The sequence below is a fragment of the Nomascus leucogenys genome, chromosome 8 (genome assembly GCF_006542625.1).
Source record: "Nomascus leucogenys isolate Asia chromosome 8, Asia_NLE_v1, whole genome shotgun sequence".
Taxonomy (NCBI): domain Eukaryota; kingdom Metazoa; phylum Chordata; class Mammalia; order Primates; family Hylobatidae; genus Nomascus; species Nomascus leucogenys.
In genome coordinates this window covers 28,038,443-28,051,121 of record NC_044388.1, presented here as the reverse complement: position 1 = coordinate 28,051,121, position 12,679 = coordinate 28,038,443, and the positions used below count along the sequence as shown (strand labels likewise).

The 12,679-nt window shown below is 40.7% G+C and overlaps 1 protein-coding gene across 1 annotated transcript in view; it reads left to right on the top strand.

Annotated features, from left to right (window-relative positions):
- TNFRSF10B (TNF receptor superfamily member 10b) overlaps window positions 1-12,679 on the top strand; it is a 49,586-nt gene that overhangs the window by 18,913 nt on the left and 17,994 nt on the right. Inside the window, exon 2 of the mRNA XM_030816973.1 lies at window positions 6,875-6,980. Coding sequence (XP_030672833.1) covers window positions 6,875-6,980 — 106 coding nt within the window. The remainder of the gene's footprint in view (window positions 1-6,874; window positions 6,981-12,679) is intronic.

Genomic DNA, 12,679 nt, shown 5'->3' with positions numbered 1-12,679 from the left:
AGAGAAAGGGACGTGTAGATTTGTTAAATGGCTTAACAAGCCCAAATGGGAAAACAATAGGCTCCTGGCAAAGCATCCCATTGACTCACCCTTTGAGCACTCAGCTCCTTATCTCTGTTCTTCCCCAGTAGAGAAAGGGACATGTAGATTTGCACATAAACGGCCCTCTGGAGGGTCCCCCGGGGAAACCTCACCTGACAGCTGCTGGGATCCTCCTGAAGACTGTCTCATTGCAAGCTACCAGCCGCTGAATGCAGCACTGTCCTTATCTTCTGGCTGGCGAGTTTTTTGTTCCCAGACCAAACTGAGGGTGGGGCTGCCCAATAATGAGATGCAGGTGAATCTCGCTGCCCAATAATGAGATGCAGGTGAACTGGGGAGGAAGCGAGTATTTCTGTAACTGGTTACAGGGAGAAGGCCTGGAAATTATCACCAGACCAACTCAAAATTACAAAGCTTTTCAGAGTTTATATCCCTTCTAAGCTATATGCCTACATGTAAGTGTGCATTCATCTAAAGACAAGTGATTAACTTCTTTTAATCTGTAACTAAGGTCTGAGTCCTGAAGACCCTCCTCCGGAGCCTCAGTAAATTTACTTAAGCTAAATGGGCCCAGGTGCTGGGGTGATTACCCTTATCTTGTCTCCCGCTAAATCGTGGAGGTTTGGGGAGTTCCTTCAGACCTCCCACACACTTGTTTGTGGAGGCCTGGGGAGTTTCTTCAGACCCCCAGTAAAACTTGTTTAATCCTAAATGGGTCCTTGTTAAGAATTCCTTCATTATTTTGTCATGCTTTAAGGCCCAGGAAAGGCCTAGGCAAAACTCTTGGTGCGGTTTTGTTACATCCCAGACTTTATATAAGGGCACTGGCTTTTTTTTTAGCTTTTAATATTTAACTTAACCCCTGAGTCAGTACCGACACAGTTGTGATGGAGGGCTGAGTTAGTGAAAACTGGCCTGCCACAATACTGTTTTTCACAGTGCGCGTTTACATTTCCACCAACAGGGCACGAGGGTTCCAGTTTCTTCACACCTCACCAGCTCTTGTTATTTTCCATGCTGTTGTTTTTAATATAGTACATGTTAGCGGTGTTGAGCATCTTTTCATGTGCTTATGGGCCCTTTGCTTATCTTCTTTGGAGAAATGTCTTTCAAGTCCTTTGCCCTTTTTAAACTTTTTAAAAAAATTTTTATTGTAAATTAAGAAATTACGGCCAGGCACAGTGGCTCATGCCTGTAATCTCAGCACTTTGAGAGGCCAAGGCAGGAGGACTGCTTGAGCCCAGGCGAATGTTCAAGACCAGCCTGGGCAACATGGCACGTCTCAATAAATTGTATGTATTTATGGGGATTTATAGGGTACAAGTTATGTTATGATTTATGAATACGATATGGAATAATTAAATCAGCTAATTAATATGTCCATCACCTCAAATACTTACCATTTTTATAGTGAGAACATTTGAAATTTATTCTTTTAGCAATTTTGAAATGTACAATATGCTGTTATTAACTATATTCATTCCACTGTGCAACAGATCTCAAAAATCTTATTCTTCCTGTCTAACTGGTGCTTTGTACCTTTGATTATCATCTCCCCATTCCCCCATGCCCAGACTCTAGTAACCACCATTCTACTCTCTGCTTCTGAGTTCAATTGTTTTTTTTTTGAGACAAAAATTTCACTTTTGTTGCCCAGGCTGTAGTGCAATGGTGCCATCTCAGCTCACTGCAACCTCTGCCTCCCGGGTTCAAGTGATTCTCCTGCCTTAGCCTCTTCAGTAGCTGGGATTACAGATGCCCACCACCACGCCCAGCTAATTTTTGTATTTTTAATAGAAACAGGGTTTCACCATGTTGGCCAGGCTGGTCTCGAACTCCTGACCTCAGGTGATCCACCCTACCTTGGCCTCCCAAAGTGCTGGGATTCAGGCATGAGCCACCGCGCCCAGCCTAGTTGTTTTCAATTTCACATATGAAAACATACAGTATTTCTCTTTTTGTGCCTCACTTATTTCACTTAGCATGATGTATTCCAATTCCATCCATGTCATTACAAGTGACAAAATTTCTATCTTTTTAAAGGCTGAATAGTATTCTGTATTGTCTACATACCACATTGTCTTTATCCATTCATCTGTTGGTGGACACAGGTTGATTCCATAACTTGGCTGTTGTAAATAGAGCTGCAATGAACATGGAAGTGCAGATATCTCCTTGATATACTGATTTCAAATCTTTTTGGTAAATACTCAGACGTGGGATTGCTGGATCATATAATAATTCTATTTTTAGTTTTTTGAGGAAGCTCCATACTGCCTTCCATAATGGCTGTACTAATTTACATTCCCACCAACAGTGAACAAGGGTTCCCTTTTCTCCATATCCTCACCAACACTTGTTATTGTTCATCTTTTTTATAATGGCCATTCTGATAGGTATAAGATGATATCTCATTATGGTTTTAATTTGCACTTCCCTAATGATTCATGATGTTGAATTTTTTTTTCAAATATCTGTTGACCATTTGTGTGTCTTCTACTGAGAAATGTCTACTCAGGTCCCTTGTCCATTTTGTAATCAGATTATTTTTTCTCTTTGAATAGAATTATTTGAGTTCCTTATATATTTTAGATATTAACCCCTTATCAGATGTATGGTATGCAGATATTTTCTCCCAATCCGTAGCTTATTGCTTCACTCTATTATTGTTCCTTTGTTGTGCAGAAACTGTTTTTTTTTTTTTTTTTGAGATGAAATTTCACTCTTGTTGCCTAGGCTGGAGTGTAATGGCATGATCATGATCTTGGCTCATGGCAACCTCCACCTCCTGGGTTCAAGCGATTCTCCTGCCTCAGCCTCCTGAGTAGCTGGGATTACAGGTGCATGCCACCATGCCCAGCTAATTTTGTATTTTTAGTAGAGATGGGGTTTCTCCATGTTGATCAGGCTGGTCTTGAACTCCTGACCTCAGGTTCTGCAGAAACTTTTTATGTTGATATAATTCCATTTGTCTATTTTTGCTTTTGTTGTTTGCACTTTTGGGGTCAAATTTTAAAAAATGTTGCCCAGACCAATGTTGTATAGTTTTAGCCCCTGTGTTTTCTTCTAGTAGTTTAATAGTTTCAGGTCATATATTTAAGTCTTTAATCCATTTTGAGTTGATTTTTGTATATAGTGTAAGATAAGGGTCCAATTTCATTCTTGTGCATATGGATATCCAGCTTTCCTAATACCATTTATTGTGGAGACTTTTTTTTCCCATTGTGTATTCTTGGCACTTTTGGCAAAAATCAATTGACCATAGCTATGTGGATTCATTTCTAGGCTCTGTATTTTGTTCCATTGGTCAATATGTCTATTTTTATACCCGTGCCATGCTGTTTTAATTATTATTGCTTTGTAGTATAGTTTGAAATTAGGTAGTGTGATGCCTCCAGCATAGTACTTTTTGATCATGATTGCCTTGGCTATTTGTGTTTTTTTTTTTATGTTTGCATATGAATTTTAGGATTGTTTTCTCTATTTCTATGAAAAATGATATTGGAATTTTGATAGTGATTACATTGAATCTATAGATTGCTTTGGATAGTATGGACATTTTAATAATATTAGTTCTTCCAAGTCATGAACATTTATTTTCATGCATTTGTGTCTGTTTCCATTTTATTTGTCTCTTCTGTTTTGTTCATTAGTGTTTTACGGTTTTCAATGTACAGGTCTTTCACTTCCTTAGTTAAATTTACTCCTAAGATTTTTTTTTTTGTCATTGCTCTTAATAGGTTTGTTTTCTTAATGTCTGTTTCGTATAGTTCATTATTAATATATAGAAATGCTACTGATTTTCATATGTTGATTTTGTATCCCACAACCTTACTGAATTTGTTTACCATTTCTAACAGTTTTTTGCTGGAGTCTTCAGGGTTTTCTATATATAAGATCATGTCATCAGCAAATAGATAATTTTACTTCTTCCTTTTCTATTTGAATACCTAATAATTCTTTTCGTTTTCTTGCCTAATTGCTCTCTGGGTAGGGAGTACCAGTACCATGTTGAAAAGAGGTGGTGAGAGTGAGCATCCTTGTGTTGTTCCTAATATTAAAGGAAAAGCTTTCAACTTTTCACTGCTGAGTATGATATTAGCTGTAAGGTTGTCATATAAGGCTTTTTTTGTGTTGATACATTCCCTTTACACCTAATTTGATGAGAGTTTTTATCATGAAAGAATGTTGTGTTTTGTCAAATGCTTTTTCTACATCTATTGAGGTGATCATATGGTTTTTGTCCTGCATTTTGTTAATATGGCATATCACATTTATTGATTTTCATATGTTGAACCATCTTTGCATCCCAGGAACAAATTCCATTTTATCATGGTGAATGATTCTTTTAATGAGCTATTGAATTTGGTCTACTGGTATTTTGTTGAAGATTTTTGCATCTGTGTTTGTTAGAGATATTGGCCTACAATTTTCTTTTCTTACAGTGTTCTGTTCCGGCTTTGGTATCAAGGTAATGCAAGCCTTGTAAAATAAGTTTGGAAGTAGTCCCTCCTCTATAATTTATTTGGGAAAGTTTAGAAAGGATTGGTTTTAGTTCTTGTTTAAATGTTTTGCTGAATTCATCAGTGAAGCCTTCTGGGTCCTGGGTGTTTCTTTGATAGGAGACTTTTCATTACTGATTCAATGTCCTTAATCATTATTGGTCTGTTCAGATTTTCCATTTCTTCATGATTCCGTATTGGTAGGTTGTATGTGTCTAGAAATTTATCCATTTCTTCCAGGTGGTTCAATCCTTTGGCACATAATTGTTCATAATATTTTCATATGATCCTTTGTATTTCTGTGGTATCCATTGATCCATTGTAGTGTGTCTCCTCATTTTTTTTTTTTTATTTGAGACAGAGTCTCCCTCTGTTGCCTAGGCTGGAGTGCAGTGCCATGATCTCAGCTTACTGCCACTTTCACCTCCCAGGTTCAAGCGATTTTCGTGCCCCAGCCACCCAAGTAGCTGGGATTACAGGTGCGCACCACCATGCCTGGCTATTTTTTTTATTTTTATTTTTTTTGTATTTCAGTAGGCACAAGGTTTTGCCCTGTTGGCCAGGCTGGTCTCCAACTCCTGGCCTCAAGTGATCCATCCGTCTTGGCCTCCCAAAATGCTGGGATTATAGGCGTGAGCCACTGCACCTGGCCTCCTCATTCATTCTTTTTTTTAATTTATTCATCTTCTTTCTTTTTTCTCAGTCTAGTTAAAGGTTTGTGATTTCATTTATTTTTTCAAAAAACTAACAGAATTTTTATAATCTTTTGTATTTTCATCTAGTCTCTATTTTATTTATTTTTGCTCTGATTTTTATTATTTCTTTTGTTCTGCTAACTGTGGGCTTAGTGTATCTTTTTTTATATTTCCTTGAGGTACAACATTAAGTCTTGTATTTGAGATCTTTCTTCTTTTTTGATATAGGCGTTTATTGCCGTTTCCTCTTAAAACTGCTTTTGCTGCATCCCATACATTTGGTTATGTTGTTTCTATTTCATTTTCTAATATACTTTTAAAATTCCCTTTTGATTTCCTCTTTGACACATTGGCTGTTCAGGAGCTTGTTACCATTCAAGTTCTCTGTTCGTTTCTTAATCACATTGTTGGCTTTTTGTTGTTGTTGTTGTTGAGTTGAAGTTTTTTATATATTTTAGATATTAACCTTTTATCAGATATATAACTAGCAAGTGTTTTCCTCTTCCTGTGGGTTGCCCCTTCACTGCTGATCATCACTGGATGCACAAAAGTTTTTAATTTTTACATAGTGCAATTTATCTGTTTTTTTTCCTATATTGCTTGTGTTTTGGGGATCACATTCAAGAAATCATTGCCAAATCCGAGGTCAGGAAGAATCGTTCCTATGTTTTCTTCTAAGTTTTAGGGTTTTCACTTTTATGTTAGATTTTGGATCCATTTTGAGTTAATTTTTGTATATATGTAAGTTAAAGGTCCGAGGTCATTGTTTTGTGATGAGTCAATGTCTAGATTTCCCAAGACCATTTTTAAAAAGATTGTCCAATCTTAATTAGATGGTCTTGATACCTTTGCCAAAAATTACTTGATCATATACAGTCATGCACCACATAACAACATTTCTGTCAACAACAGACTGCATATATGATGGTGGCTCCATGCAATTATGTAACATACTACACAGGTTTGTAGCCTAGGAGCAAAAGGCTATACCATATAGGCCAGGTGTGTCATAGGATACACCATCTAGGTTTGTGTAAGCACACTCTTCTGATATTCACACAACACAATTGCCTAATGACCCTTTGCTCAGAACAATGTTGAGCAATACATGGCTGTACGTGCAAGTTCATTTCTGGGCTCTCTGGTCTATATGTCAGGCACCTTTTAAATCAGAAGTTCACTATTTAATGTTTGATCCTGTATCCCAATTTTTTAAGTTTGCTATATTATAACTCCCATTTATAAAAATGCGTGTCTGTGTGAGAGAGAATAGGAGAAAGAGAGAAAGAGAGAATAGGCATACCTATAGAAAAATAGTGGAACTAAATGAGACAAAATATTAATGGATGCTATCTTTCGTTGAGAATATCACGTGTGGTTTGTGTATTCTTCTAAAAACTTTCCTTGCCCACATTTTCTGGAATGAACATGTTTAGAAGAGTTTTTAAGTGTATGTTACTTGGCTTCCCTGAAATATAAAGGGACAAACACTAAAGGATGTTTGAGAGGTGAGAGCTGCAAGAAAGATGAGGGTTCTGTTTAGCTTGGGCACCTGGGGTCAAGAGAATGTGAGTGGATCCTGGGAGGGGTGAGGTCTGGAAGCCACTCATGCCCATCCCTGCTTTGTCCCCACAGGTCTCAGCTGAGTCTGCTCCGATCACCCAACGAGACCTAGTTCCCCAGCAGAGAGCAGCCCCACAACAAAAGAGGTCCAGCCCCTCAGAGGGATTGTGTCCACCTGGTATGTTCAAGATGCATCTCTGATCCTTGCCCCTCCTCCCCTTGTCTCCATGAGCTTCCAGTCTGTTTCCTTTGCACTTCCTTGTTCTTTATTCCACAGAGAGGCATTGGGTGCCTCCAGTTCGAGGCTCTGTCCTTCTGGAGCCTTCCTGCTAGGATGGTATCAAGACACACAAATGAATGAGACAGCCAAAGAAACTGATAGCAACCTTGAGAGAGAATTGAGTGGGACAGAGATGGGGCTGGTGAGGCCTCCAGGCAATCGTGACTTTGGGCTGACATCCGGAGGAGGGCAGGGCCAGAAGTTCAGAGAGCCAGGAAGAGTGCTCCTAGGAGGGTTCCACTGGAACAATTGCCAGGGGGCAGGGGTTGGGGAAGATGGAGCAACGGCAGGGGGCTGCTGTGGGGAGTGGAGGGTTAGGAAGTTAGAGAGACAGGTGGGGTCAGATCCCACACAGAGGAAGTTGGATTTTATTTCATGAGTGATGGATGTCCCCGAGAAGTTTTCAGCAGAGGGCCACCAGCATCGGATGTGCATCTTGAGTGCTCACTCCTGGATTGAAGCGGAGCAAGACAGGAAGCAGGTGGAGGGCCTTGAGTGTGAGGCGCTCCCCTGGGATGTTATGTGGTGCTCCGTAAGGTCATTTGAGCCCCCAGAGATGCAGCAGGAACCTGGCCTGAAGTGTGCTTTACTGTTGTGTTCGCCTCGCACTTCTTCCCCTCTTTCCCCCGTGTGTATGAGTTAGGAATTGATTGCTGCATGAAGGTTTCCAGGCAGGCAAGTGTGGCAAGCAGTGGCTTTTAAAATCCATTTACAAATTTGCATTTCTTTTCTATGACTAAGGGCCACAGGAAAGGCTTGCCTGAGGGCAAACCCTCACATTGCACTTGTGGGCTTGCCAGGAGCAGAGCATGGAGAAGGAAGAACCCAGCATGAAGCAGACACAAACTCATCTGTAGATGCTCCTATTGCTGTGGTCCAGGGTCAAGACCAGGAAGCAGGACGGGAATAAGAAGGACTCAAGACATATTTGGGGTGTGGATGGATGACGTGTGGGGAATGAGGACAATCAAGGCACCAAATTCAACTGCTCAGGGTAACTTGGCCTCTGAGGGGACAGTGTGTGGCAGGGCTAGCAGTACACATTTGGGGACCCTAGCACATAGGTGATGCTTGAAGCTGCTGTCTTGAGGGTGTCCACCTGGAAGAAGCTGTAAATACTGAGAAGGAGGGGCACAACTGAGCCCATGAGGATTTGCAGTTGGAGACGATAGGCTAGGGAGACAGGACTGCAATGGGCTGAGCAGAAGCAGTTAGAGAACTTCCATCCTAGAGGGGAGATGGCCCTTCCAGCTACAGGGAGCAGCCCATAGCAAGTGTCGAGGACTGAGACGTGAAAACTCCTTGAAATGTGCATTTCTCTTCCTGTGAATGAGGTCAAGAATCTGTTCATGACACAGACACTATTTGTACACTGGTTCTGCAAAGGTTTTCTTCACTCCTAGTAAGAGGTTAGTTGTTGTTTTTTTTTAATCATTGAGTCACATGAATTCTTACAGATTAGGGAAATTACACATTGATTGATTGAGATAGGATTTCACTCTGTTGCCCAGGCTGGAGTGCGGTGGCAGGATCATAGCTCACTGTAGCCTCAACCACTTGGGCTCAAGCGATCCTCTCACCTCGGCTTTCCAAAGTGTTGGGATTACAAGCGTGAGCCACTGTGCCGGGTCCAAAATTCTAATAAAATTTCCCATATAACGCCGGGTGCGGTGACTCACACCTTTAATCCCAGCACTTTGAGAGGCCAAGGTGGGCAAATCACTTGAGGCCAGGGGTTTGACACCAGCCTGACCAACATGGGGAAACCCTATTTCTACTAAAAATACAAACATTAGCTGGGTGTAGTGGCGTGCCTGTAGTCCCAGCTACTTGGGAGGCTGAGGCAGGAGAATTGCTTGAACCCGGGAGGCAGAGGTTGCAGTGAGCTGAGATCGTGCCATTGCACTTCAGCCTGGGTGACAGAGTGAGACCCTGTCTCAAAAAAAAAAAAAATTATCATATTATCATATATATTTGCAGTCATTTTGTGGTTTCCTATTTTGTAATTAAGTCATTGAGCCACCTGGACTTCATTTTGTTGTAAGAGGAGAGTGAGGAAGACACATTATTATTTTCCAGCCACCTTTTTAGTGGCCCCAACACTATTATTAAATAATCAGATTTTTATCAATGACATGAATCACTATCATTAAGTATGATACTTACATTATGTATGATAATAATGTATCATTATGATACATTATTAAGGTTTGTGTCATTTGGATTTTTTAGAATGTCTTTCAATATTAATAAAAATAATTCAGGACTTGTGGATAGATGATTATGGTCTATTTTTTGCTTTTGTTTTTACTCATTCTGCCAGTCTCTGCCTTTTAATTGCAGAGTTTAAACTATTTTCAATTAGCATAGTTATTGACAAGAAAATATTTGTTTCTGCTCTTCAGCCATTTGTTTTCTTTATGTCTTACATATATTTATTCCTCCCTTACGATCTTTTAAAAAAACTTTAGTTTATTTCTTGGGATGTACCATTTTCACTCACTTCTTTTCTGCATATTTTAAAATGTATTTTCTTTTTTTTCTTAAATATATATTTTGTATATATATTTAATAAATATGTTTAAATATATACTTAATATCTATCTTAAAGATAGATAGCTGTCTTAAAGATAGATATCTTAGATAGCTGTCTTAAAGATAGATATCTTAGATAGCTGTCTTAAAGATAGATATCTTAGATAGCTGTCTTAAAGATAGATATCTTAGATAGCTGTCTTTTTTTTTTTTTTTTTTTTTTTTGAGATGGAGTCTTGCTGTGTCACCCACGCTGGAGTGCAGTGGCGCAATCTCGGCTCGCTGCAAGCTCCGCCTCCCGGGTTCACGCCATTCTCCTGCCTCAGCCTCTCCGAGTAGCTGGGACTACAGGCGCCCGCCACCACGCCCGGCTAATTTTTTTGTATTTTTAGTAGAGACAGGGTTTCACCGTGGTCTGGATCTCCTGACCTCGTGATCCGCCTGCCTCGGCCTCCCAAAGTGCTGGGATTACAAGCGTGAGCCACCGCGCCCGCCCAGATAGCTGTCTTAAAGATAGATATCTTAGATAGCTGTCTTAAAGATAGATATCTTAAATATATATATAGATATATATATTTTTTTGAGACGGGATCTGCTCTGTCACCCAGGCTGGACTGCAGTTGCGCGATCTCAGCTCACTGCAGCCTGTGGCTGCTGAGTTTAAGTGATTTTCCTGCCTCAGCCTCCTAAGTACAGGGAGTAGCCACCATGCCTGGATAATTTTTGCATTTTTATTAGAGACAGGGTTTTACCATGTTGGCCAGGCTGTCTCAAACTCCTGACCTCGTGATCCACCTGCCTCGGCCTCCCAAAGTGTTGGGATTACAGGTGTGAGCCGTGCACCAAGCCTGAAACTTATTTTCTTACTGGTTTCCTTGAAGATTACAATTACCTTCTTAAGTATCTAAACAGGTAGTTTTATAATACCGGCATAATTTCATTGCAATCCAAATACTGTGCTCCTGTACAGCTCCATCTTTCCAGCTTTCTATTGTTGCTGTCATAGATCATCTCCTTGCACATTGTGTGACCACTGACGTCGATCTTAAGGACATGTATGTGTATGGAGCAAGGTTGACTTGTGATGGTTGATTTTGTGTGTCAACTTGGTTACCCAGATACTTGGCCAAATATTATCCTACATGTTTCTGTGAAGCTGTTTGTTGTTGTTGTTGTTGTTTTTAGATGGGATTAACGTTTAAATCAGTGGGCTTTGAGTCAAGCAGATTACCCCCATAATGTTGGCAGGTCCCATCTAATCAGTTGAAAGCCTCAATAGAAAAAAGACTGACCTCCATCAAGAAAGAGGGTGTTCTGCCAGCAGGCAGCCTTCAGACCTGAGCTGTGACTCTTCTCTGCTGGCCTATCCTGTACCTTTTGAATTTGCCAGCCTCCATAGTTATGTGAACCAATTCCTTAGGATAAACTCTATCTCTCTAGAGCAGGGGCCTCTGACCCCCAGGCCATGGACCAGTACTGGTCCGTGGCCTGTTAGGAACCAGGCCACACAGCAGGAGGTGGGCTGTAGACGAGCGAGCATTACCGCCCGAGCTCTGCATGCCGTCAAATCAGCGGCAGCATTAGACTTCATAGGAGCGCGAACCCTACTGTGAACTCACATTTGAGAGACCTAGGTTGTACACTCCTTATGAGAATCTAATGCCTGATGATCTGTTACTGTCTCCCATCACCCCCAGATGGGACTGTCTAGTTACAGGAAAACAAACTCAGAGCTTCCACTGATTCTACATTATGGTGAGTTGTATAATTATTTCATTATATGTTACAATGTAATAGTAATAGAAATAAAGTGCACAGGCCAGGCGCAGTGGCTCACACCTGTAATCCCAACACTTTGGGAGGCCGAGGCGGGCGGATCACGAGGTCAGGAGATCAAGACCATCCTGGCTAACATGGTGAAACCCTGTCTCTACTAAAAATACAAAAAATTAGCTGGGCGTGGTGGCGGATACCTGTAGTCCCAGCTACTCGGGAGGCTGAGGCAGGAGAATGGCGTGAACCTGGGAGGTGGAGCTTGCAGTGAGCCGAGATCGCACCACTGCACTCCAGCCTGGGCGACAGAGCGAGACTCCGTCTCAAAAAAAAAAAAAAAAAGAAAAGAAATAAATAAAGTGCACAATAAATGAAACGCGCGTGAATCATCCTGAAACCATCCCCATGCCCCCAACTCCAGTCCGTGGAAAAATTGTCTTTCAGGAAACAGTCCCTGGTGGCAAAAATGTTGGAGACCCCTGCTCTTGAGAGCCCTGACTAATACAGAATTTTTAAAGATTTGAAATTCTTTTAAACCATACTTGATCTCCAAGTAATGGAAATAATAAGATTATATTTCCACCTAACATAATACAGCTATCCTGTATACAACTGAAAATGTACTAGCCCTTTCTCCAGAAGAGGATGCAAAGTTCTTGAGTAGTGTTTACTCCTTTCCGTGATACCCTGGAACATAAATACTATAAAGTGAACAATACTTAAATACTATGATATAAATTCAAAATATCTTATGTCACATAACAAGGGGATAAAAGAAGTAAGGAAACACAGATATTTGCTTAACATATATTTACACATAAACACACACACATAACACAATAAGGAAGAAATACTTATAACGATTACGGTCCTTGTTTCCATAGCTGGTCATGTCATTGTAGCTGATATTTATAAGAAGCTTCTTTTGCTGTGCATTCTGTATTCCCTGTGCCCTCACTAAGCACCTCAGCTGGTCATGGCTCTACGCCTGGTAGAGTGAACCAACCCTTATTCCTGAAGGGTCTGAGCTATTAGTGGTCCTGCCTTAATTGGGTTGTGGTAGTTTTCCATTGACTTTACTCACAGGTCATGGTAATACTAAGAGATGCCCTAAGGAATCTCCTGTATTCTAGACATCCTCTTCCTTATGTCCATGGTGGAATAACAGTCCACTTTCCCCTTCAATTTCCCATTTGTGGTCAGAATCAGTCAATCCAGCCAGCAGGGTTTGTGTAACTGGTTTTTGCCTGTTGATTCAGAGGCATGAGGAGCCCAAAGTGGCCAAGTGG